This window comes from Nasonia vitripennis, chromosome 1 (assembly GCF_009193385.2).
Source record: "Nasonia vitripennis strain AsymCx chromosome 1, Nvit_psr_1.1, whole genome shotgun sequence".
In the NCBI taxonomy this organism is placed as follows: Eukaryota; Metazoa; Arthropoda; class Insecta; order Hymenoptera; family Pteromalidae; genus Nasonia; species Nasonia vitripennis.
In genome coordinates this window covers 3,503,083-3,527,312 of record NC_045757.1, presented here as the reverse complement: position 1 = coordinate 3,527,312, position 24,230 = coordinate 3,503,083, and the positions used below count along the sequence as shown (strand labels likewise).

Genomic DNA, 24,230 nt, shown 5'->3' with positions numbered 1-24,230 from the left:
TTGTACGTTGATGCGCTATTGAAAAATTTTTTTCGGCTGGGAGAGTTCGCGCGACAAACCGAACCGCGCACGGTATGTTACGCAAAGGTGTGCAGGGGGCTCGATGAAATTGCGCAAGTCGTTCTTTTTTTGGTACAATTCGGCGACGAGCGCCTTAGGCATTTATTTACACAAAGAGAGAGAGAGAGAGAGAGAGAGAGAGAGAGAAAGAGTTTGCGTTTGTACAAAAGTGTTTCGGGGGGGAGGTGGGTGGTGTACTATATATTGGTGGAAAGACCCTCCCTAATGTAGTATATCCCTCGCTCTATCGATTCGGAACGAATCGACACGGCGTTACAAGCGTGGGCGCATATGCGTATTATATTTCTGTCGAAAAGATGTTTATAACGTTAAAAGAAATAAATACGACGTACACATTAAGCGTAAATATGCTATCGTACACACTATACAGTACACACACACTCTAAGCATCATCGGACAGCTCGACGGACGACAATTTCAAAGCGTGATCGTAAAACGAGCAGGTCGCGAGCAAAAGTTCTTTGTCGTCCCTTTTCGCGAACGACCAGTCGCAGCCGTAGGCGATGCTCTTGTGCTCCTTGTACTCGGCCACGAGTTTGGGGCTCTGTTCTATATCACAGTCTACTACGAAGAAGCCGTTGTACATTCCAGCGGCTAGTAAGAGTCGGGCCTCGCGGGGGTCCCATTTCAGCCTCCAGACGCCTCCGCCCAGGGACAGCTCGCCCAGTGGTCGACGCAATTGTCTCGTGTCCCAGGTTCGGACGATCTCGTCGTAACTGAAAATGGGCGTGCGATCAATTTATATTGACTTATGAGGCGGTTCATAGATTATTAGGTGTATACCTGCCGGAAACAAGGGAGTACTCTCGCTCCCAATTGCTGTGGAGGCTCGTCACGCCAGCCTCGTGGACTCGACAGGTCATCGTCGGTTTAGGGCCGGTACGGGTGTCGAAACGAAGAAATTTGCAGTCGTCGCCACCTGCGCAATTAATCATTTCACTCGTTTAGTTTTCATACAAATTATTATTGCTGTAAAAAATTGTCGCAGACTTTCGATGAAAAAATTGGAGCGAAAGTAAACGAAACAAGAACCTTCTTTATTTATTCGAAACGTAACTCGTTGCGATTCTTTTCAGCAAAAAATAAAACTACCGGTTCTGAAAGTTGATCCGGTACAGTTGTACAGTCAAAGATTGCGTGAGCTCCAATTTACGATCGATGCAGAATACTTTTTTGATTATTAAAAATAAAAGTTATCTTACCGCTGTAAACGACATTGGTGTCCCAATAATCAAAGGCCGTGATCCAGGCCTCGAACTCGTGAGCTTTCCAGAAGTGAACCCTCTCGAGGCTCTTTCCACCGTCGCCCAGTTTGAGCACCGAAATCGATCCTCCAGAATCGCTGACCGTTATCTCCACATCTTGATCTTCCAAATCAAACCTTCGACCAGTAGACCAATCCAGGGACAGCGCGAGGCGATCTTCGCCGTCGTCCTCACCTATCGAAACTTCAGAGACGAGACTGAGACTCGGAGCTTCGGTCGAGGATTTGGTCAGCTCGTAGATCTGTAGGAAACCCGCCGCGTTGACGACTCCCAGAAGTATCCTGTCGCCGAGACACCTGACGTGGGCCCATTTCATGTCGAGAACAGCTGCCACCTCTATTTGTTGAAGTTTACTCAGTTTTGGCTCTTCGTCGATTTTGGTAACTTGGAACAGGTAGATCCTGCCTATTCGCTTTTTCTTATCGTCCTCGGGGCCGGGGTTGTCCTTCTCGTCCTTTTCTGTTAGCTGGTAAGTACCGCAAGCGAATATGTTCTGGAAGTCTTCGGCTGGACACCATTCGACCGAGTCGGCCGAGTACTCGGTGTCGAATACGTCGAGTGTTCGGAACATTTTGGATTATTCTGAAAAAAATATTGTTTTATTAATAGGAAGTGACAGTTTGTTTAACTGTTGCTGAATTGAAAACTGTCGTCTTTGAGTGAGATTACCTACCTATTTTGGTTTAATTCTTTGGGTAAACTTAAATGGAGTAGTGGAACACCATTTCAGATTGTTGAGATCAATATTTATTGTTAAGATTAATATGTATATGGTAATTACAAATCTTTGTTGTTATAGTAAGAGAAAGTGTCAATGACTCCAAAAAGAGTGTGTACAGCTCCCTCACATTGTTCAATACATTGAAACGGTAAACACAATGGGGATTGTTAGTCATTGTACAAAGTTGGCCTTTGCGTTAGATATTTTTACAGTTAAAACAACAATCATTTCATCACAATAGTGGTCTATCAATCTTGTATAGAATTGGTAGTTTTTGTACATAATATACGCATTATTATGCGGGTAAATATTGAAACTATAAACTCAATGTTTAAAAAACAGCATTAGTGCTCACAAAGAGGATAAAATATTTTTAAGAGTGTAGATCCGCATTTAATAAAATAAATGCTTTTGTACTTTCTTCCTGTACTTTGATAATCTACTCTTTTTTAGACAATATAAGACAATTTTTCTTTAGTATACTTATCACATACTGACTGGCAGTAAGACTTATATCTTAAAATTAATCAGGTCCATCATTAAAAATTCATTGCATCAAAAATACTATGTAATATAAATTTAAAAATGTACTCTGCCTTTTTTCAAGTCTTAGATGCAAATATCTTGCATTCAGAGAGGTAGTTTTTGGCTGACTTTCAATCTTAATAGATTAGGAAAAGTTGAGTCATCTCTCTACAATTTTCAGTAAAAATACTCTGAAATATACTACGCAAAAAGCTTAAAAAGTGAACACTAGCTTCACTGGCGAGAGCTTCTTTCAGTCTCTATCAAGCATTCTCTGACTAGAGCACGAGCCTTTATGATGCCTTGTCTAATTTTCTCCGCAGAACCTCGATGACCTGCATAGCTTGGACGAATGTGTTGGCCCACCTCTCCTATAACCTGCAGCAGCTCCGTATACTTTGACTTTCCAGTACCATTGGAAATCTTTGTCTGCAGCTGTGGCTGCTGCTGTAGAAACTGAGTCTTTGGTTTGGGTATCGTCAAGAGAGGCTCAGCGATCTTTCTTTGAGTTTCCATATTTCTGTAGCTTTCTTCCATATCCAGCATTCGATAATAAATACTGGAGGTATGCAAAATTATACCTCAAAGACGACAGTTTATAAAATTAAGAAACTCAAAAGTTATAACCTACAAAGTATACAGAATCGTTTACTACGTTTAAAAAGCCGCCAATACCTTATGCAATACGTACGTACCTCTCGGCAAATCACTCGAACGCACTGGCGCAGTCTCTCGCAGCGAAACTATTCTACTTAAAAAAATAATAAGTAACATAAGTCGCGAACGTAAAACAGCGTGTTCAGAGCATTGCGCACGGTGCAGATGCAAGTGTATGGGGTATCGAATTTCCCAACCTATATTTGTTTTGATTTGCAGTCCTGGGGGCGCTGACTGTCACCGCAATTGTTGCTGCAAGCTCTACAACATATCGATATATCATCACTATCTTATTACGACGACAGCCCACACTGCGCTCCGAAACTATATTCCCTTATTTGCAGTCTTAAACTCGTTTTCCCACGACTTTATCGGCTACATCGCGACGATACTAGCTTTCCTCGCGAAAGATAGCGTGTAATTTTTCAATAAAAAAGCGGCGGAGGCCAAATGTATGCAGTGTAGGTGGCTCCACCGGCTGAACCTGCGGGTGTCCCTATAGCCTAGTGTGGTGGTGCCGCCACTACCGCCAGCTGCGAGTGTCCTGCGGCTGGCATAGCTCAAATAGCGTTGAGTAGTCGAGCTTGTCGAGCTGAACTGCAGTGCTTGGCCAAAGACAAGATGGCAGCGACCAATTCGAGTTTACCTACCGGATTACCAGAAAAGAAAGAGGACGAATTCAACGAGTTTTACACGGAAGTAAGCACGGTTTTTGAAAGCAGCGGAATTTGGAGCTATTGCTCGTTGTGCTCGACTTGGAATTGAGTGGATAGTTTTGTTATATAACGACATAAACAAGCTCTGTTTTCGTCGAAGCTTTCGCTGATATTTACCTTTTATTGTCGTGCATATTGCTTTAGTTAGTTGATTTTGAATGATTCGAAGATCTGGCATTTTGCGGGATCGGATGTTTGTGAAAATTGTGCAGTGGAATTACATTAGGATGCCTGCAATCTAATTTTGACCTTTAAACTAACCTAAAATGAGTCATGTTCTTTTTGTCGTTACTTGTGCCAATGAGACGGATTGTTTGTTTTAGGTAAAGGAGATCGAGAAAAGGGATTCGGTTCTCACGCCCAAGCAACAAATAGACAGGCTTCTGAGACCTGGTTCGTCCTACTTCAACCTGAATCCCTTCGAAGTTCTTCACATCGATCCCACAACGGACGTAGATGAAATAAAGAAGAAGTATCGTCGTGTAAGTAAAACTAGTGTCTACTGAAAGGTTGTACATTGCTTTTGTTACATTTCACTTTTTTTAGATGTCAATATTAGTCCATCCAGACAAGAATCAAGATGATTCGGAAAGAGCCCAGCAAGCTTTTGAAAGTACGTTCGTTTAACTTTTATAAGCAATTTTTATTAGCTAGTAAGTACAGAAATACTCATTTTCTTGTTGCATTTTACAGTTGTCAACAAAGCATGGAAAACTTTGGAATGTGAGGAAACTAGAGCAAAATGCATGGATGTCATTGAAGAGGCAAAAGCAAGAACAGATCACAATGTATGTATATGAGGCAAGATACAAATATTTGCTCGATAAGTGGATTTTCATATCATCTAATTATTTTTATCTAGATTGCAGAGAAAAAGAAAAAAATTAAAAAAGAAGGAAAATTATCTAGCGATGCCGTTTTAGAAGAAGAAACGGAAGATGGATATCGGCATGCGGTCTGGGTAATGACGATGAAATTATTCGCCGACATGGAACGAAGACGGTAAGACGATTAATCAAATACATGGTGATTTTTTCCGATAGTCGGACATCTAATGATGATTCGTGAATTTTTAGACGAGAGTTGGCATCGCGAGACGCAGAGCAGCGCAAACGAAAGCGGGAAGAAGAAATATCAGCCGAAGCACAAGCTGCGATGGAGCGTGAATGGCAAAAGAACTTTGAAGAATCCAGGCAATCGAGAGTCGACAGTTGGAAAGCTTTCACGTCCGGTTCTGGAGGTCCGTCAAAGAAAAAGAAAGAAAAGAAGATAAAGTCATTCAAACCTCCGAAAACGAAGGCGGAATCTCGATAATGTTATGCGGTTATGAAAATCGAATCGATTGTAACAGCTGTGGGGAAAATTTGCTCAATTTTTTAACTAAGATTATTACTTATTCTTTGAATTGCCCCTGTAATGTACAAATGCAAATCGTTGACTATATATTAAATTATATTATAATATTGAAAATTTGTTGGAGTGCAAGGAAAACGAACAATGATTTTGTCAGTAAGTTTATAATGAATTGAATGAATTTTGTTAGTTTAAGCTTCGATTCACTCCAAGAAATTTTGAAGTGTAAATTATTGTGTATCCAAAAGTCTGAAGTGCTCCCAACAAACGCGAGAGCGTTCAGACGCTGAGGCTTCACGCGTGAGTCGTAAATGAAAGCTCGTATGTGTAAATTTCGTTCCGGTATTTCTCGCCTAAACGAATTGTCGATTTATTTAACTTTTTTTTTTTACAGAGTTATTGATGAGTTAAGCCATAGTGAATAAAATTAAAATAGATATTGATTTTAACAAAGCCGACCGACAAGCGACGATGTACGTATTGTTTTGTAAAATGTGTCGCAATTGCCGAAGTGCAAGAGAGTGAAAACGACAGCGATAGGAAGGACCTATGTAGTTTAGTCGTATAGACGTGTCGCGTGCGTTTGTGAATATACAGTGATGATTTTTAGTATATATTGCATCGTCAGACAATTAGCCGATTTTACAGTGTATCCGGGGAGAATCTAAATCGTCGCACACTACTAATGTACCATCCGCATATACATATACCTACACACTTCTTTGGTCTAACTTTTTTATACGAATCGTGACGAGTGTCATTTTAATATTTAGTAATAACTATGACCTATACATGATACGAGTATCAGAAATTATACCTCTAGAATAAGGTAGCTAAACTCAAAGGCATTGGAGTGAAAGAAAAAAATAAATAAAAACGTTAAAACTAAGAGGGCAGTACTAATTCTGTCAAAAACCCACACCCGATTCCCAGTGAGTCGCGCGCGGTCAAAGCGGACTAGTTACGCTTAATGTATCTTTAATAGTAGGTACTCGAGACAGCTTCCTCGATTACCTCGCAGTTAAAAGCTAACGAGAACTACACCCACTTACGTCCAATCTCCTCTACTCGTCTAACTTTCACGCAAACGACTGCGCCCAAACACTCACCGAACGAGTATTAGAGTAAAATGCAGCTAAAAAATTTTTCAAATCCGTCCTCCACTCCAACGGCTGGCGCCACCTCGCGCCAGGTGTTCTCGTCTCTCAAAAAATATCCCCTTCTCCTTACGCACAGCTCTCTCGAATACGCGTTTTCCTTTCCAGTTTCCACTTCCCAACCGGCCGCCGCAACCCCGGCACACGCGCGGAGTGTCCCTCTGAGAGAACCTGCGCCCGCGTATACTCGCGGAGTATACCTATATACATCCACCCTGCAGAGCGCGGAGCGGAGCGATCGGATCGTGCGGTGTATGCAACAAGTAGCTGCTGCTCGCACGCTCGCGCGGCGCAGCTGTGTGCGTGTGTAAAATAAACGTGAAATTGTCTCGTGGCCCTCTTGGGCGGCAGCGGCAGTCTTATCTCTCTCTCTCTTTCTCAGTTCCGTAATCGTTAGATCCGCGGCTAGACGTTGTGCGTGCAGCTCTCAGGTGCGCGAAGTGAACAGCGTTGTGTCGCCGAAGAATGAAAAGCTCCTGGAAGCAGCAGTAGCAGATCGGCTAGCATCTCTCTCTCTCTCCCTCTCTCTTGTGTCCTTGACTGGCGCCTGCGAGACTGCAGCAGAGATGCGACCCCTCTGATATATCGGTACGCACACGTACACACCGGACAACCCGGGGCCATGTCCAGCAGCGAGAAGAGCCGGCCAGCGCAGCAGCAGCTCTTGCCCGAGCTCGCCGATCTTGGGTAGGTGAACGCACCAATATCTATATATAGGTATATGTATGCAGCACAAGTAAATGAGACGTGATAGGTGTGTATATGTGTATATAAGACGGCGGAGTGCACGTATAAGTATACAAAGGGAGAGTACCATATAGTAGTGGGAGATCTCGAGTCCGAGAGAGAGAGAGAGAGAGAGAGAGAGAGAAGAAAGAAGAAGTAGGAGGAGAGTAAGCAACGCCCCCGCGCGCCAGTCTCCTTACACCTACGGATACCTGGCTCTCTCGCGAGAACCACATACATATCCGTATTATAGTCCCTCTCTCTCTCTCTCTCTCTGTTTCTTTCGTTCGCGCGCGTTATGTTGCGCAATTATGTAACGCGGCGTATAAACAATAGTCTGGACAATATTCTCTCTGCTTTCCAGCAAGCCAGTGAAGCTGCAACGCGGACGCCTGCAACAGCAGCAGCAGCAGGGACGCAACTGCGCGAGATGCGGATCGGTCTTTGGTAGGTTCTACAACACCGGAGCGGCCTGTCCTCGCTGCAGGCTCAGAGTCTGCCGGCAGTGTCGCGAGTCTCTTTCCACTGCTGCCTCTCCGCAGAACAACAACCTCGGCAGCAACGACTGGCTCTGTAACGTCTGCCACAGGATCCAGTGAGTGCATTTACTTACACGAGTTTTTTACCGATTTTCTTATCGCCGCGAATACACTATTCTCATACTCGAACGTGCGAACTACACTCGTGCAGGGACCTGCGATGTCCGGTGCAAGCGGCCGACTCCAGACGAGGCACCAAGAGGGAGCACTACCTCACGGCGTTGAATATACTCAAGTACAGCATACGTCGGGCTTGGACGATTAACGGTGAGTTCAGCAAGAGAGAAAGAGAGAGAGAGAGAGAGAGAGAGAAAGAGAAAGAGAGTCGGTGTACACTGAGGACTGGCTTCCTTTGTCCGCGAGAGACGATAACGATTCGGCGCGGGATGCTGTGTGTGTATATAGAGTGGAAAGTGAAATTCTCTTAACGCCGTGTGCTCGATGTAGCTTTATATGGAAACAATAGCGGAAATTTTATGGAATCACGGTGATTTCGATTTTTTTTTTTTTAATAGCGCTCTACTGGAAAAGAGATCGGCGTGTTTCGAAATCTGTTGCAACAGTTTTCATTCGCGTTTTTACGGAACACACGCTTTTATGTTTATTCAGCGCTTATCTAAGTACCGCGTGTCATGTGGACGCTGCGCTAATTTTAGAAAAAAAAAAAATCGAGCTCTGGTTACGCGATTCACGAGCGGAGGCACGTTTTTTTTTCCGAGAAGTCATGATATTCGAAAAATTCACGATAGCTAGAAATTTCGCTCTTTACTCAGCTGTTATCATAAAGTGTAATAATAAAAAAAAAAATAATAATATTAACCGTTTCCAATTCCCGCAATAGGACCCCCAGGTCGATGGTCAGCCTCTCGCAAATCGACGGAATTCCGGCTCTACCGCAGTCTGCCAGTACGTCGTCGCTCACCTCTGATAATCGACGAGCTCAACACCAGCAACACTGTGAAGAGGTCCATAACGCACGAGTCCTTCATCAAGCCGCCTAGAGTAGTCAGCACCAGTTGTAAAACTACACCGCAGAAGCCCAGCCATGAGCAACAGCAGCAGCAGCAGCAACCGAAGAAGTCGAGCATCCCGGTGTTCCGCAACCGGAGCTCCAGGGAGTTCGAGGACATCCGTGGACCCAACGAGACGCCCAAACGCTCCCTGATACCCCAAAGGTACAGTCCACTCATATTCAGGTTTTTTAAGCAATAAACTCTTAGCGTATGTAAAACATATACGTAACGCTGTATCGTATGAACACAGGTATCGCGGGAGCACGGACGACTTGCGCCGCAGCCGCGAGGACATCAGTATTCCGAGCTTTATACCAAAGCTGCTGTCTCCGCGAAATAAGGAGGACGCTGCGCGCGCCAATTCTCAGCAAAATCCGCAAGAGACCCTGCCACCTCCGACACCCGCTGGCAGGACGAGGCGCGACACTCGAGAAGAGACTGCAGCGTTGTAAGATTCGTGATAATAGTTGCAGCAGCATTGTTTTAAAGATCGATTCACTTACTTTTCTTTTTCCTCCCTTGCAGTGCGGAGCCGAAGATGCTCGACGAGTCGCCGTCGATTCAACAACGGCAGCGCCAGCAGGAGCGAAAGGAAGTGCTATCGAATGTGCCAGTGAGACCGTCCTCGGGGGAGATCGAGAACGACGGCCGCCCTCGAATCGAGGCGAACCGAGACATGAGTCTCGAACGACAAGTGGATAGTAAACAGGAGCTGTCGGAGGCAACGATGTTAGCTAAGAAGATCGACGAGCCTCCGGACGTAAGTGGTCTACGGTTTTTGTCTGCAGTTCATTAGTTCAGTATATAGAAATGATTGGTGACGATTTGCGTAGGTCGAGGTGAGGAAGAAACTATCCAAGGAGGAACTGTCGAACGACGAAACCGACGAAGCCCACCGACCGAGTTCCAGCGTAAGTCAAATATATTTTCAAGAAAACGTAACAGCATGTAAAGAAAATTTTTCCGTTCGCAGCATCTTTCACCGGAAGCTAGTCCCTTGAGCACCAGATCGTCAAAGTACAGTCCCCGGGAGAGCGAGAGCGAGCCGACTCCGGCCTTGCCTCGCAAAACCACGGGCGACCGAGGCGAATCGAGCTCAGCTTCACAACGAATTCGCGATGCCATTACCAGGACTCGCAGAGAGTCCAACAGCAGTGCCAAATACGAGAGCAGTGGGAGCGAGGGTGTAAGGTAAGTCTTGCACCGTACTTTCTACGGGCTGCAAAATGCACAAGAAGAACGGTAACGAATGAGCAAATTCGGATGTTCCAGTAGACTGGGCGACTCGAGTTTATCGAGCTATGTGGACATTGCTCGGCGCGTCAAGCTATACGGCAGCTGTGGATCCTTAGGACCATCCACTGGCAGCTGCGACGAGGTACCGCAGCGCGACAGCGCAACCAGCGCCGGCGAGGACGAGCACGAGGACCACTCGCGCGGCAGCCAAAGCTCGCAGAGCCGCATGATGCTGAGGCGCCGTCGGCAATTCGACGCACAAGGTATATAACACAGAAGATTCGCCTTTGTCAGAAGCGCAGGCACGATGCAGGCTTTAATCCGCTACGGCACGTACGACGAACCGCGACTTATCGATTTTCGAAGCCCGTCGCGCTTCGCTGCAATCGGTATACGCTCGCAGCTGTTTTATCGTACGCAGTGCAAGTTTTTCACCGGGAGAATAACCATGGACAAGGAACAACCGGGCCTTACCATCTTCGGCGTCGAGTGGCGGAGGATCGTTCAGCTCTTGCTCACCGGCGTTATCGCCATATACTTTCTGCTGCTCTACACCGGGGCTTGCATCTTCTTCTATCTCATGTGGACCAACGGTTACTGAACTAGGTAACAGCGCGCCAAGCTGCGCTAGTTATCGCGAGCCTCAGCGCTTGCCAAAAAATGTGATAGCCAATATCGCGCGAGATAATGCACTGCTCTGTAGTACGTGCTCCTTCGACTAATCTTATTTTACAATAAAATTCCAGTTTCATTGATCGTCATGCTCGAGAGTTTCATCCACACAGAGAGATAACCCGTATCAGTTCTCGCACACATGTGCTTCGACACACCTACGCACCCGCGTGAATCATCGCGTCGCACAACAAAGCTCGAGAGAGATAAGAATTAAAAAAGCGTGTATATAGAAGAAAAAAAAACAACAGCCTCCGCTAGAAAGCAGTTGTGAAGCGCAGTAATAAAAGTCATTATCGCGCACGCGCAGCTAGTGTATGTAGAGGGAAAAAGAAGAAGAAAAAAAGAGCAAGACAAGTGCATATACCTACCTACACGACGTAGTGTGTTATATACGACGCAGGTACTACAGTCGACCTGCCTATAGCAAGATCGAAGGCTCGCTCGCTCGTTCGGGGGCTTCACGCTTCGATTCCCGCTGAGTAGGCAGTAGAGCCCTTGTCTCCCCACACGCCGGGTGTACATGCGCCTCTGTACAAAGGCTAAGCGAAGCGGCGCGAGCGGCGGTAGTTGAACTTGTAACTCGCGCACGGCAGGTACACGCTATTGCCCGTGGCTATAGCATCGTCCATCTCGTTGCTTTCGTGCGGAGCTACGACATTTTTCTCGGCGTTCGCGCGCAGTGCTAAAATTAAATAATAACGAATACTTGGTGTGCCGATCGTTATTGAGAACGCGAACGTTGCGCGACTCGGTGGCCCTGATGCGCTAGCGGCCAACTGTCGCGACAGCTGCCAAAAGTCGTAGAGTGCGTGGCATTGAGGTGTGCACAACTGCAGGTAACCAGTGTATAATAACGTTATAAACTTTTCGTTGCAGGTTCTCGAAGACGAGGCAGCAGGTCTCACCTAGCGCGCAGTTGTTGCGCGGGGCCGGAAGAGCTGCCGGCGGCGTTGCAGCAGGTCGTCGCTGAGGAGGCATCGCTGCTCGACTATCGACGACTGGTCTTTATCAGCTCGGACTCGTCCTCGGGCCGCGAGGAGGACGATGCCGATAGCAGCTGCTCCGGCTCCTCTTATCTGAACAACAATGCCGTTGCAAATGAGCAACAGCAGACGAGTGGTATCGAGGACTGCGACTGGGACTACTTCGAGAGCAACTCGCTTAAGCTGCCGCAGATCAGAGGTGGACCTAATCAGGCGAACCAGGATTGGAGCTGCTGTCCAGCGAGACCGACGAATACGCACAGCAGTCTGTCGTCCATTGGTTGTTGCCAGGCTTGCGGTGGATCGAGGAACGCCAAGGTGCTGCCTGTTCCCGTGCCGATACCTGTGCCAGTGCCGTATCCCGTGCCAGTGCCAGCTTCTCTGTGGACCGGTAACGAGTCGTTGTCACCCTTGCCGTTGCCGCTTAGCTTGCGAGGAGCTGCGGTGTGTGATCCTGGAGCGGCTGCCGCTGCCGCTGCAGCGTCGTGGTTCTCCTGGAATCCACGATTCGATCCATCGAGTTTGTTATTATCACAAGCTCAGCCTCACTTCTTTACCAGAGAGCTTTCTGCTAACTTGCGTGAACCTCTTCGCAGATCGGTGAGTGATTCTGTTTTATAATTTACGAAAAAGTTTTGTTTCACGAATCAATATTTTACGAATCAAATTATTCAATTTTTTTAGAACGAGCCAGAACAAGTGCAGCAGGAGACGAACAAGTGCCAAAAGAACTCTACAGAGCCATTAGAATTAACGAAGCCGCCCGTCGAAGACGAGCAAAAGCGTCAAGAAGTTCAAGAAGAAAAAGGAGAGAAAGAACAGGACGAAGAAGTAGAACAAGCAGCAGGATCAGCAGAAGTGGAAGAAGATCAAAAGCAAGAGCAGAGAATGTTTCGTCACTCCCAGGAGCAGGACTCTCGCAGCTCATCTGGTCGCTCGTCTGCCGACAGCAGCGACCTCGAGGATTCGGCGTCGCATCGGTTTTCGCGCGTGCTCGTGGTCAACGACGACTCGCTCACCAGCGATAATGACATCGAGGACAACGAGGACTCCGACTCGGCTCGCGAGGGTCAACCCATCATTTTGCGCCGGGTGAGCGTGCTAGCGGAGCAGGATCAACAGAAGGAGGCCGACGATTCGGTCGTTCTACGCCAGATTCGACACATCGATGAGGACGACAAGCTGGAGGCCGAAGAGGAGAAGTCGTCCGAGGACAGCTCCTCGCTGGAAGACGAACAGCCGCAGCATCAGCATCATTCAAAGAATCGGTATTGCGTGAGCGATCGCCAGGAGATTGCCAGCTACGACGAAATCTATCTCGCGAGCAGTCAGGACAACGACGACAATATCGTGCTGCTCAAATCCATCAAGTCGATCGATCCTGAAAACACGGCAGGTCGCTCCAATTCACCTGTCCGTAGGAATTTCTCCACAGTAGGGCAGTACAGAGCCTTTCCTAAACAACAACAGCAACAACCGGATCCAGCGGATCCTGAGGACGAAAGCAAGAGTCTAAGCGAGATAGATGAGTCATCGAACGACTCAGCTGTGATGCCCGACTCGCTGGAGGTGAGCATGCAGGATCTCGAGGATAGCATAGAATCTCGCGATGTCGGAGGAGCGCTGCTGGCGGCACCGAGCGCGGTAGAGGGGACGCTACAGGAGGGGCAGCCTCTACCACCGCCGCGACTGCAGAGAGAAGAGGGGGAGAGCAAGTGCAGCTCGAGTCCCAGTTCGAGTGAGAGTAGCAGCAACGCCGGCGCGCTCAGTAGTAGCGACGAGCTGCACGAGTACAGCTTGACGCCGCCGCGCGTCTCGACGGAGCAGCAGCAGCAGCAGCAGGGCGGCAGCAGCCAGCAGCTCTCGGAGAGCAGCGCAGCCTTGATGGCAAAATCGCGCAAGAAATGGCAGATTCCAGCAAGCTTCGACATCAAGGGCTTGCCCAGCACGCACTTCTTGCCACCGGAGCGCAAGAAGAGCACGTCCCACAGTTCGTTGCTGAGCGCAGCGGTCGATGCCGCCGACGAGCTACAGCCCGAAGACGAAGAGAACGCGAACGCCAGTCCTGCTGCTGCTAGCATCGTCCCCGCGAGTGACGAAGCCTTGGAGAGTCTCGAAGATGAAAACGATGAGCTGCTGCCGCGGCAGCCGTCGGAAAGCATGACGACAGCCCGTGGCGCGCATGACGAAAGCAGCGCCAGCACCGAGCGAGTGAGAGGCAGCGAGTCAACGGAGCAGGTGGGAGGAAGCGGCGAGGATCGCTCGTGGTATCGCGCGCCAGTCGAGCGACGCACGCCCACTCGGAAGGAAGAGAATAACAGTTGTGTCGACGAGAAGGAGGAAGAGGAGGAGGGAGAGGATGAGGACGATGACTGCTTGCCCTCCTTCCCGAAGGTCCGCCGCGACTGGGTAGCTCCCAAAGTCGGCAATCTGAGCCTTAACCACCTCAACAATGTCAACAACAACATCGCCGCCGCAGGTGTCAACAACAGTCATCTCCAGGCCAATAACAACAAATACAGGAGCCTCGTCATGATAACGCAGGCGGCTTATCAGCCGGTTAACGTTATCACTTCGGACACGACGACGCTGCTGCAGCCCCAGCCTCACGAGCAGTCACGATACTTTCAGCAGTTCGCTGCAGCCGACGCGAACCAGGAAGCTGTCGCACGGTGATAATCCACGGCGATCGATTATTATGCTATTCTGCTGCTCCAGGCAGTCACACGCCGATGTAAAGCAGTGAAAGTCGGTGCGCGCGAAGACTCCGCGTAAAGTGCAGCTCCGTTGCTCTTGTTGCTTTTTCCGGTTTACTGTGCCCATAGAAAGTCGCTTTAAACTTGTCTAGCCAAGCTGCAACTGCTAATTTCACTTGAATTTTATCTTTTGCCAGGTGAACGTATTCGTAAGACTATTCAATTGCTGATTCGAGACGGTGTTATAAAATTGTTGCGCGTAATTTATCTTAGATATCATTTCCTTCGAGGCGCTGATTCGTATCTGTTTTATTAATTGAAGCGGAGCGCATTGCGCAAAGTTGAAAATCACGTACAGCATTAAGTGGTTCTGTATAAAAATTGAGTAATAAAAATTGTGAAATCTGTTACAGAAAAAATGGCGCACAAGGTCTGTCGAAAAGGCCTCTACCGTGCAAGCGCCTTCTCCCGGAGCCAGAGGTGGACAGCGGTCTCAGCGTAGGAAGTGCCAGCGAGAGCGACGACGTGCAATCCGTGAAAAATGCCACGAAACAACAGCAAGCCAACTCTCGCAGCCCGAAATTTTTCTGCAGCCGCGAGGAAAACCCTCCTACCGCACCTCAGCCAGTCGTCGAAGAATACAGCTATACGAGCGGCGAGGCGAGACGGGGCGGTCCGCTTATTCTCGAGGAGGGTCTGGCCGACGATGATTCGTGGGTGGAGGAGATCTCGCACGACGAGGACGAGCAGAGCGCGACAACCGGCACCGAAGAGAGCTCCGAAGACGAATCCGGTAACAATCTTGGAGGCGATCGCGAGGAGGAGCTGCGTGGCTACCATCGACAGGCCATCGATTTCACTTTGCACACAATCCTCGAAGAGTCCTGTGAGGAGAGCGAGAGCGAACAAGTGGCTGCGAGTTGGCGAAGGCACCAGCTAGTTTCAGCCTCGGCACCTGATCTCGACAAGTATCTCTTCTTCGGACTCGGAGGCTCGGACAACGGGGACGTCGATAGTCTCTCCGAAAGTTCTAGTATTCTATCCGAGGGTCTGGATTCGCTGTCACGAGAAAGAGCTTCGACACCGCAGAACAACGCCTCGGCGCAAGAGAAAACGTCGGATTCTCCGAGCAGCCGCTTGGAGAAGTATTTCCTGTCAGATTTTCTCGGTGGTGAACAGGATAGGCGAGATTCGGACGGTTCGGTAGGCAGTGATTCGGAAGGTAGACCCAGTCCCGAGGCACAGAGAAGAAAACGGTTGGTACGCGCACGTGGTACTGGTCGGTCTCACAGCTCGTCCTTGGATAATTTGTTGGCATTGGCTCACGGCTCACAACAAAATCACAGCTCGGGTTCGCACCAGAGTCTGCAAGACGTCGCCGCCGATGGACAGGAGTCTCAGTCGGAAGCTAGCTCCACAGAGACTGACTGTGCTGAGGAGATAGGAAGTAACGGATTACCGATCGCTGCAGACGGCCAGTTTGATACCGTCAAACGAAAGAAGAAGAAGCTGAGGAGCAACGCCCAGAGCCCAAGGGTAAGCGAAGATCGAAACAAGACTCCTGAGCCGGAAGATGAACCGACGGCCAGTCGATCGGACGAGGATGGCGTCAAGACACCACAGCCAGAGTTGCTTGCCGAGGACGAGTCAACTGCTGCGGCTGCGGCTGAGGTTGTTGACGCCGCTGCCGTCGTCGCTGCACCTGTTAACGCCTCCGGTCTAGATTCGTCCTCGAGCAACAGGCCTAAACAACAGTCGAGAGACTCAGGCTTCGTGGGTAGCTGCGACGATCTGCTACTGCAACAACCAGCAAGACAACAAGGCAATGTTTCAGAGGTTACTCCGAAGGCAATGGAGGGTAATTCGGCCAGCGATACGGCTCACACCAAAGACCACCATCAGAATTATCACTACCACATGGAGCGAACCGAACGATTGTTGTTCAGCGACGATCGCAACGGAGAAGAGCGCGTGGAGATCACTCAGCGAGAAGAGTACAGTGCTAGTGGTAGCTATCGGTTCCGAGACCGACTCAACAAAGTTCCGGATCTGGAGGTGCACCAGCCGGGCGCCGGTGGGCTCTCGCGCAAGGACAGCTTCAACAACTGGTCTAGCGACGAGGAGACGAATCTCATGATGTCAAAGATGCGCCAGTTCTTCAAGACTATGGTGGCCAACTCTAATAATAACGCGAACCAGCAGCAACAGCAGCAGCAACAGGGCCAGACGTTGACAGCAGGTAGTGCGGCATCAAGCACGACATCCTCTGCCCCGAGTCCCAGTCCACGACTATCGGGTTACCCGAAGGCTCGGGCTGGTTACAACAGCCAGTCGCATCGCACGAAGCCGCCACAGTTAGTTTACTTCGAGAACGAGCTCACTCGGCTGATGAAGACGGTACCAGGTATCAGGGATGAACAAGTGCGTGAGATCGTAGAGTATCTCAGCAGTGAGGACACTTGGTCGGACTCGTACGATAGCTCGGACTACACGAGCTCGGATTTGGAAGGAGCGACAGCAGGTGGCAGGCGTTCGGCTCTACAGGAGCAGATCTCGCAGAGCTGTCAGCAGATCATCAACAAGTTCGATACGACCACCTCACAGCAGCAGCAGCATCACGCAGCAGCCGTCTCCGCGGAAGACTCGCGAACGTCATCGTTGGCCGATGGCAAAGATGGTACACCGGCCTCGTCGACAGCACAGCAGGAAACGCAGCATCACTATCAACAGCAGCAGCAAGGCAAAGACACCGCTTTCGTTTATCAAAAGCTCGTGCAGAGCTTCACGAAGATGGCAGGTCATGAAAATAATGTAGCTAACAGCGACGCAAGCTCAACAACGCCTCACAGCAGTCCACCTCTGATCGCCAAGGTAATGCATCACATCGGAAGTCGGCTCGTCGCTCTCATGCACGAAGTCTCGGAGAGCAACTCCTCGAGTGCTGGCGCCGGTTATACGCATGGCTCCTCCGGCGTTGGCTGGAGCAGGAGATACCCCCATCATCGAACACCCTCGTCGGCATCCACGACAGAGGACGACGACTCGACCTCAGATTCCGCAAGCGCACCTCTGGTATGTTTTATTTTTGTTATCAACCTTCTTTAATTACCTAATTTAATCTATTCTGCCGGATAATAACGTCAATCTATTTAGCAGCAGTTACCGCGCTCGAAATCGCACGACCCTCTGCTTCTAATAAACAACAGCCAGGCGAACAACGTGGGCAGCAGCTCGGTGTTGACGAGCATGCCACCAGAAGCAGAAGAGCGCGAGGCAAGCGACTACGAACGTTTCTCTTGGCGCGGCAGCTTCGAATCTGCCCTCATGGCTGCGGACTCGCGCACTAAACTCAGCCTTTTGGCTTGCTCCGGGGGTGACGTGAGTGCCTCGGCCATGGCTGCGAAGCGTCGCAGTGCCGGTGACCTCTTGTTCAACCCCAAGAGCTTCTCCAGAGAACAGCTCGACAGGGTTCGCAGTTGCGGTTCTATCGGTGGAGGAACCATTGGAGCTAGTGGTAATACCGTGCTCGCGGGAGGTTCGATCGAAGAAAAGATTTGGAGCAATCGGCGGAGATCGTCGGTACCCGATGCTCATAATAGGGGAGAGTCAGGTAATAGATATTTTCGAATTGATAAAATGAAAATGTGTACCATTTATATTGCGTAAACAATTACCAAGTTTCCAATGGTATCTACACGTTCGGTTATTTGTGAACAATCAACAGGTGCCTCGGCGGGAGACGAAGACACGGAAGATGAGGAGGACGACGATCTGGAGTACAACGGTCATCCAGGCGACTCTCGCGCAACGACCCTACCACGAGGAATGCAGATGGCCACAGCAGCCGCCGCAACGAATTCCTTACCTCGACAGAGTGGTTCCTCAGCGAACATGCACAAGGCCCACAGTGTCTACCACTTCCTACCTCAGCAGAGTGCCGGCGTCAAGTCAGCGCGATACAGGCCGCCAGGCTTCAACAGGAATAGCTCGAGCACGGCTGCGAGTCTGCCGCAAGGTGGGCCTAAGAGGGCTTTCAGTGCACCTGGCCTGCAGCTCCAGTCAAGATCGAGAAGACATCAGCAGGGTCTGGGTCACGGTCAGGCCGGCGCCAATGCATCGTCCAGCGCTAATGTATCTGGCAGTGCATCCATCTCTGCTTCTGGCTCGACAGGTCGGTCTATTTTCCGCTCATAAGCGTATATCTTGCTAATTTCCTTCCGAAAGAAAAATAGACAGTCGCGTTCGCGGAATGTCAAGGTAAAATCGCCGATAGATATTGTACAGGAGGATGAGAGCGTGGCGTCCGCATTATGTGCAGTCTCTAAGGAGGGCGTAGAAAGTGAGCAAAGCGGAGCAGCAGGCTGAATTCCTCGGAATAGGAGAGCCAACGGTTGCCGCGAGCGTTGTGTACACGTTGCCACATCGCACGCGCAAGCGACCGAGCGCTACCATAATTGTCCTACTCTCCTTTGGCTGAGCTAGTTGGGCGCGTCTCTCTCTTTCTCGGCGTGCGTTTCTTGATTTGGTCATATCTCTCGAAATTCCCTCGTCGAGGGGAACGCGCCGGTTAAGTAATTAATTCTTCTTTTTGTATAATGAGACTGTCGGGGGATCCCCAGGGGACTGGGAGCGTCGCTTATCGATTCGTAGAGCCGCGCGAGTAAGTATACAATGTTACGTGAAAGCATCGTGCGAATGGAGTTAGAGAAAGAAAGAGAGAGAGAGAGAGGGAAAGGAGACACTTCTCTCTCTAGCTTCTCGAGTCGCCTCTTTATAAGCTAATAGTTCCGCTCGCTCGGCACGCCGTCGGCTCATTAAGAGAGAAAGTCAACGACAGAGTGATTGAAATTTTGGAGACGGAGCGTTTTCCAATGAAGCGCGATTTTCTTTTTTCCCCGCGCTAGTTGGCGCTCTGACCATTTTTCTCTCCCGATAACTAGATCCGCAATCGTGAATCTCGGCAGGTGAAAAAGGGGAAATGAAATAGCTCTCACCTTGACACACATTCGACTCTTTCTCTCTTTGCGTCCGTTGAAGCGCTCCTAATTATGAGCCGAGTACTCGATGAAATTTCTTTCTAACAATCGCTTTTGTGTTTGTTTTGGATGATAGGAGACGAGGCGAGCAGTCTGTCGGAGGCATGCAGCACACCGATAATAGGTGCGAGCTCGCGTCACGTTACATCGAGTCATCATGCGAGCATGGACCTCATGGACGACATCGACCGAGGCATGCACTCGACGCATCTCACGAGAGCTTCCCTCTCCAGCTTAGGGGTTGGTATCATTATTATTAATCTAAACTTGAAACAGGTCGAAACAAAAAACATTATCGTTTGCGAGAAATAATTTTTTTAATATCTAATAAATATAAATTTATTATCCGATAAAGGCTCGATCGGACTCGATGGCATCGGTGTACAGTGGAGCCGGAGAAGGCCGCTGGTGCGGCTCGGTTGCCGTACGTGGCGAGGTCGAGTTTTCACTGCAGTACGACTACAAACAACTGACCTTCGAGGTTCACGTAACTCAGTGCAGGGACCTGGCGCCAGTCGATGTCAAACGCAACCGATCCGATCCGTACGTTTTAAATATTAGCACTTCTCAACTTGTTTAAAACTATTATTATTATTTTTTTTAATTTACACCGTTTTCGTCTATGTAGATACGTCAAGGTTTACCTGCTACCCGACAAATCGAAAAGCGGAAAACGAAAGACGAAGGTTAAGAAGCACACTCTTAATCCTGTCTTTGATGAAACACTCAAGGTAATTATTCGTCATTGTTTTGTCATATGTCTTCCGCCATAATTTGTTCTAATTAAATAACTTTATTATTTTTTTTAAAGTTCCACACGAGTCTCAACAGTCTCGAATCGCGAACACTCTGGCTGACTGTCTGGCACTCGGACATGTTCGGTCGCAACGATTTTCTCGGTGAGGTACGAATGCCTCTTGAAAACAAAATCTTCGACGATCCTCGGCCACAGTGGTATCCTCTGCAAGAAAGGGTTAGTTCATTCTTCACTATAGCTTTTATATGTAGCATTTACACCGATAGCTTGTGCAAGTTGCATATGTACTAAAATGATCAACATTTTTAGACCGAGCCTTTCGACGACCCGATAGCGTATAAGGGTGAGGTCATAGTCGGTCTCAAATTCGTGCCGCCAGATCCGGCGCGACAAGACCGAGACCGCGGAGATAGCGCAACGAACAAACTCAAGAAGAGTTGGAGCAGGGGCGCGCTCCACGTGCTCGTCAAGGAGGCGAGAAATCTACAGACGCGCGCCAAGAACTCCGGTACCTGTGATCCCTTCTGCAAGAGGTATCTCCTTCGTTTTTTTGTTGTAACTTGTAGCTTTATATTTATTAAACGATGTTACTAGAAATGTATAACTCGATCGATTATGTTGCAGTTATCTGCTTCCGGACAAGGGACGTTCGAGCAAGCAGAAGACGGCGGTCGTTAGGCGATCGACTGGTTCACCTGTTTGGAATCACACTTTCGTATATAAAGATGTTAGTCTTCAAGAACTCGCCGATCGAGGTCTTGAGCTCACAGTTTGGGACCATGACCGGATAGCGAGCAACGAGTTCCTCGGAGGCGTGCGCTTCAATCTTGGTACCGGTTAGTTTCACAGTGTGTAATTTTACGATACTCTTTTCTAAATATCGCAAATTATAATTTTGTTTTTTTTCTTCAATTTTAGGCAAACATTACGGCAAAGCAGTAGATTGGATGGATGCTACTGGCCGCGAAATGTCTCTTTGGCAGAACATGCTCGAGCGACCGAACTTTTGGGTGGAAGGCGCCGTAACACTCAGGCCGAATTTGCATAATCACGTGAAGTCCGGTGCTTCCTAGGGGATACTGAATTTCCGGAATATCGTAAGCGCCGATTGAGAACAAAAAGAAAGTGCCTTTAGCATGTACATTTGTAATTTAGAGATTATTCAATTTGTCGTAAAGTCGATTCCTTTTATAACAGATATCGTTCGTTCGTCGTTTATGTACTCTCTGTTATTTCTCCTAGGAGCTCCTTTTTACGAGTATATGTGTTACACTTAGATTATCAGGAACAGGTTACTTAAGCAATGAGCTAACTTAAAGAAGAATAAACTTTTATTTCGATATTTATTCAAAAATATTTACACTTAACTTACAAGCTATTTTGTATTTCTTATAATATTTTACAAAAATTGGCTTCTTTTATATAGACACAAATGCATACACATGTACGGGGAAAAGCCAAATGCCAAATAGCCGCACTTTTATGCTTTTAATGTTTCTTAACACAAAAATCACCCATCTCGTTTATATACATTCTTCGTGGCCAAAAGTACTTTGTAAAAAACGAAATACGATCACTGTTAAGTCGTAATCTGCGAACAGTTTTCTCTCACGGCGAGAACAACATGCTTCCAATTTTTGTAAAACCGGCGTAAGGTAGCATTTCACGAAGCAACTTCACGTCAGCCAATGTTAATGGTGATCGGTGTGTTTGAGCGATTAAATACGTTAGATTATCGATTTGATAAACCTATATATATATATGTATAATTCAGAAAACTATATGTTATATATAAATATACAAATTTACGATTGCGAAAGAATTGATTGCGTATACGGAGGAAGAATTAAACTATCAAGTTCGGTATTAGAGTATTAAAGAGTAGCAAAAGAGTGAGTAATAAAAATAAATGTTTCTTCGCGCGCGATTCGAAGAGGCGTAAGGCTGATGTACTTAGACAGATGCATAGTACTTAAGCGACGTTTCTTCTTTAAGAAGACTCAACTTGATCAACTTGATAAAATACTAGGATTTTAATTAGCGTATACCTATAAGTTGATAATAAAAATCAATTATACATGATATAAAAAAAAAAAATATACATGAAAACAACAGGGTGATCAGTTCGGGCTAATGATACTGCCTCCAAGATGAATTTCTCGAAACGGTTCGTACGTGATCTGTGCGCGTATGTGCAATATGTATGCATACATATAAGTTCTTATAGTATTTACATTACATGATTTGTTGTCACACGTGCAAACTTGGCTCGTTAGCACGATGAGAAAACTGTGTTACAAAGGACCAAATGCAATCTATATTTCCTCGAACAGGTGTAGCGGGTGAGCTCGAGTGCAATTGTCGTCCTTTTGTCGTATATGCATTCCTATTTCTGCAAGGGAACGAGATGATATATAGATAGATAGAAATTATACATAGATAGATATATATGAGCGAAATTAAAGAGATCTATTTATACTTGAATATTAGCGATGTACATGAAAATAAATTCTTTTTTCTACCTTGACACGTTAGAAATGGCCTTATTTTTGTCTCTCGCACAGCAATCGCGATCATCGATATGCCTCACAGGTCGTTGTTCGATATGAAACGATTTCCCTCGGAGTTCTTTCCAGAATAACGATACCTGCATTTTCCGTAGGCAACTGCGCGGCAAGCAACTTATGTTAAAAAAAAAACAAAGTACAAACACTACAATCAAATGAGATTAGATTATTGTACCGACCTTTGTGATCCTGTGGACTTCTAACAGTTACCGGCAACGGAGTGTAATTAACGTGAAAGTCCACCTCGTCGAACAACTCTGTACTACCCGACGACGACTTGGTGGATACCACCTCCTTCTCGTCCTTACTGTCAAACCTGATGGTTTTAAGGAACCTGCCACGACTCTTGGCCTGTAGTCTCTCCTGTCTTGTGATGGGCCTGGAGTCGAGGAACCTCAAGGTATCCGGAAGTAGATATATGGCGTAGAGCCGGTATCGCTCGTAATCGTCATCGTCGTTGGCCTGCGGTTGTGTCAGCTGATCCGGACATCCTGGATTACCCAGTAAACTGACGTACACGAGCCGCGGACAGCACTGTCTTATCCGTTCCAGGGCTGCGTCGATGTCTCCTATCTTTACGATATATCTAATGTTAATTACTACAGTGTAGGCAGTGTAAAGCGAATTATTACGACGATATAAAAAACAGCGTTTTCTTTCGTAGATACGTTGTACCGTTGTTATACTTCGTACGGTCTATATCTGTTTACTTATTGAGATTGCACACTTATTCTTACACATTTATCAAACTGAACGACGAGTGACCCTCTTAACGCGGCGTACTGGAGAGATAAACGAGTATAGTGACCATGTAACTCGCTAGAAAAAATTTTTCGAAAAACCACTCGCTAATAAAGATCGTGCATCATTACCCCAAAAATCGATCGCGACCTTACCGATCATCGTGTAAAAATTCCAATCACGATCATCTACCTTGTTATTATTGACGCTGAGAGTCGTCAGCAACGGCATCTCGGCTAGGGTTCGCAGGTCTTTCAGCTCGTTATTATCAAGAACGAGTTCCTGGAGGTACGGGTAATCCTTGAGCGCCGAAACCGAGGTCAGCTCGTTGTAGGACAGATCGAGTCCCATGCACTCGATTCCCACCAGGCCCACGAGTCCGTTCGGTATCCTCTGAGCTCGCTGTCCCGTGTACCACGCCTGGAATTCAAAGTTATAATAAATAAGTTTATCCATAACCACACTTGCTTATTAAATAACACGATATGCTTTTCGTACCCGATTCTGAGAAACGGTCAGACCGCTGCGATTGAAGTCTTGCTCGTTCTTTCCGGCCATCTTGTTGACGCCAGGCACGTTTTCCGAGATGTGTATAGGACTATAGGTAATCTCGCCGCGCATAAGCAAGTATATATAAGTAGCTGTCCGGCCGCCGGAGAAGCGCAAATAAGATAACGCGTGCGTGCCGGACTCGCTTTTTCGTTTCTCGCGCACTTCCAGTGATGCGCTCGGAGATAATCGCGATACATTTTTTTTACGTATATGACACATCTTCGTTGATTATAG

At 47.7% G+C, this 24,230-nt stretch overlaps 5 protein-coding genes across 10 annotated transcripts; 2 read left to right on the top strand and 3 right to left on the bottom strand.

Annotated features, from left to right (window-relative positions):
• Positions 1-121: 121 nt before the first annotated feature.
• On the bottom strand, positions 122-10,859 carry LOC100678092 (diphthine methyltransferase). Of its 3 annotated transcripts, XM_031922153.2 has the most exons (6): positions 3,447-3,585; positions 3,288-3,340; positions 2,020-3,219; positions 1,284-1,928; positions 865-1,000; positions 122-797 (listed from the first exon to the last, which is right to left on the bottom strand). In XM_031922153.2, exons 4-6 carry the CDS (start codon positions 1,915-1,917, stop codon positions 464-466), a joined length of 1,104 nt encoding a protein of 367 aa, XP_031778013.1. In that variant the 5' UTR covers positions 1,918-1,928; positions 2,020-3,219; positions 3,288-3,340; positions 3,447-3,585; the 3' UTR covers positions 122-463. The 3 variants fall into 3 exon arrangements, with proteins under 3 accessions (XP_031778013.1, XP_031778014.1, XP_031778015.1); XM_031922154.2 differs by lacking the exon at positions 2,020-3,219 and having other exon boundaries at positions 3,447-3,647; XM_031922155.1 differs by lacking the exons at positions 2,020-3,219; positions 3,288-3,340; positions 3,447-3,585 and adding an exon at positions 10,464-10,859.
• Positions 2,076-3,215, bottom strand: LOC116738499 (cyclin-dependent kinase 2-associated protein 1-like). The gene has a single exon (XM_032596698.1). It carries the CDS (start codon positions 3,136-3,138, stop codon positions 2,827-2,829), a length of 312 nt encoding a protein of 103 aa, XP_032452589.1. The 5' UTR covers positions 3,139-3,215; the 3' UTR covers positions 2,076-2,826.
• Positions 3,761-6,207, top strand: LOC100123874 (dnaJ homolog subfamily C member 8). Its single transcript, XM_001607592.6, has 6 exons — positions 3,761-3,948; positions 4,289-4,447; positions 4,512-4,578; positions 4,659-4,753; positions 4,828-4,967; positions 5,042-6,207. The coding sequence occupies exons 1-6, from the start codon at positions 3,871-3,873 to the stop codon at positions 5,277-5,279; spliced, it is 777 nt and encodes a 258-aa protein (XP_001607642.1). The 5' UTR covers positions 3,761-3,870; the 3' UTR covers positions 5,280-6,207.
• On the top strand, positions 6,769-22,663 carry LOC100123872. 4 transcript variants are annotated; one of them, XM_031922142.2, is made up of 21 exons: positions 6,769-7,162; positions 7,566-7,796; positions 7,892-8,007; positions 8,582-8,915; positions 9,004-9,201; positions 9,279-9,513; positions 9,587-9,664; positions 9,727-9,944; positions 10,029-10,252; positions 11,541-12,247; positions 12,332-14,319; positions 14,757-17,415; positions 17,500-17,953; positions 18,068-18,514; positions 19,456-19,619; positions 19,735-19,922; positions 20,008-20,110; positions 20,191-20,352; positions 20,446-20,669; positions 20,761-20,972; positions 21,055-22,663. In XM_031922142.2, exons 1-21 carry the CDS (start codon positions 7,098-7,100, stop codon positions 21,207-21,209), a joined length of 9,162 nt encoding a protein of 3,053 aa, XP_031778002.1. In that variant the 5' UTR covers positions 6,769-7,097; the 3' UTR covers positions 21,210-22,663. The 4 variants fall into 4 exon arrangements, with proteins under 4 accessions (XP_031778002.1, XP_031778001.1, XP_031778000.1 ...); XM_031922141.2 differs by having other exon boundaries at positions 17,497-17,953; XM_031922140.2 differs by having other exon boundaries at positions 10,026-10,252.
• On the bottom strand, positions 21,450-24,203 carry LOC100123869 (leucine-rich melanocyte differentiation-associated protein). The gene is made up of 5 exons (XM_008204812.4): positions 23,943-24,203; positions 23,637-23,864; positions 22,883-23,276; positions 22,659-22,802; positions 21,450-22,528 (listed from the first exon to the last, which is right to left on the bottom strand). The coding sequence occupies exons 1-4, from the start codon at positions 24,063-24,065 to the stop codon at positions 22,723-22,725; spliced, it is 825 nt and encodes a 274-aa protein (XP_008203034.2). The 5' UTR covers positions 24,066-24,203; the 3' UTR covers positions 21,450-22,528; positions 22,659-22,722.
• Between the last annotated feature and the right edge of the window lie 27 nt (positions 24,204-24,230).

Coding starts and splice junctions, on each gene's coding strand:
- LOC100678092 (XM_031922155.1), bottom strand. CDS start 1,917: ATGTTCCGAACACTCGACGTATTCGACACCGAGTACTCGGCCGACTCG. Junction 1,001..1,283: donor CACCAATGTCGTTTACAGCG/GTAAGATAACTT, acceptor TTAATTGCGCAG/GTGGCGACGACTGCAAATTT. Junction 798..864: donor TACTCCCTTGTTTCCGGCAG/GTATACACCTAA, acceptor GCCCATTTTCAG/TTACGACGAGATCGTCCGAA.
- LOC116738499 (XM_032596698.1), bottom strand. CDS start 3,138: ATGCTGGATATGGAAGAAAGCTACAGAAATATGGAAACTCAAAGAAAG.
- LOC100123874 (XM_001607592.6), top strand. CDS start 3,871: ATGGCAGCGACCAATTCGAGTTTACCTACCGGATTACCAGAAAAGAAA. Junction 4,448..4,511: donor TAAAGAAGAAGTATCGTCGT/GTAAGTAAAACT, acceptor CACTTTTTTTAG/ATGTCAATATTAGTCCATCC. Junction 4,754..4,827: donor AAGCAAGAACAGATCACAAT/GTATGTATATGA, acceptor ATTTTTATCTAG/ATTGCAGAGAAAAAGAAAAA.
- LOC100123872 (XM_031922139.2), top strand. CDS start 7,098: ATGTCCAGCAGCGAGAAGAGCCGGCCAGCGCAGCAGCAGCTCTTGCCC. Junction 10,253..11,540: donor TCGGCAATTCGACGCACAAG/GTATATAACACA, acceptor TTTTCGTTGCAG/GTTCTCGAAGACGAGGCAGC. Junction 14,320..14,756: donor AACCAGGAAGCTGTCGCACG/GTGATAATCCAC, acceptor AATCTGTTACAG/AAAAAATGGCGCACAAGGTC.
- LOC100123869 (XM_008204812.4), bottom strand. CDS start 24,065: ATGCGCGGCGAGATTACCTATAGTCCTATACACATCTCGGAAAACGTG. Junction 23,277..23,636: donor TCAGCGTCAATAATAACAAG/GTAGATGATCGT, acceptor TATATCGTAAAG/ATAGGAGACATCGACGCAGC. Junction 22,803..22,882: donor AAGTCCACAGGATCACAAAG/GTCGGTACAATA, acceptor CTTGCCGCGCAG/TTGCCTACGGAAAATGCAGG.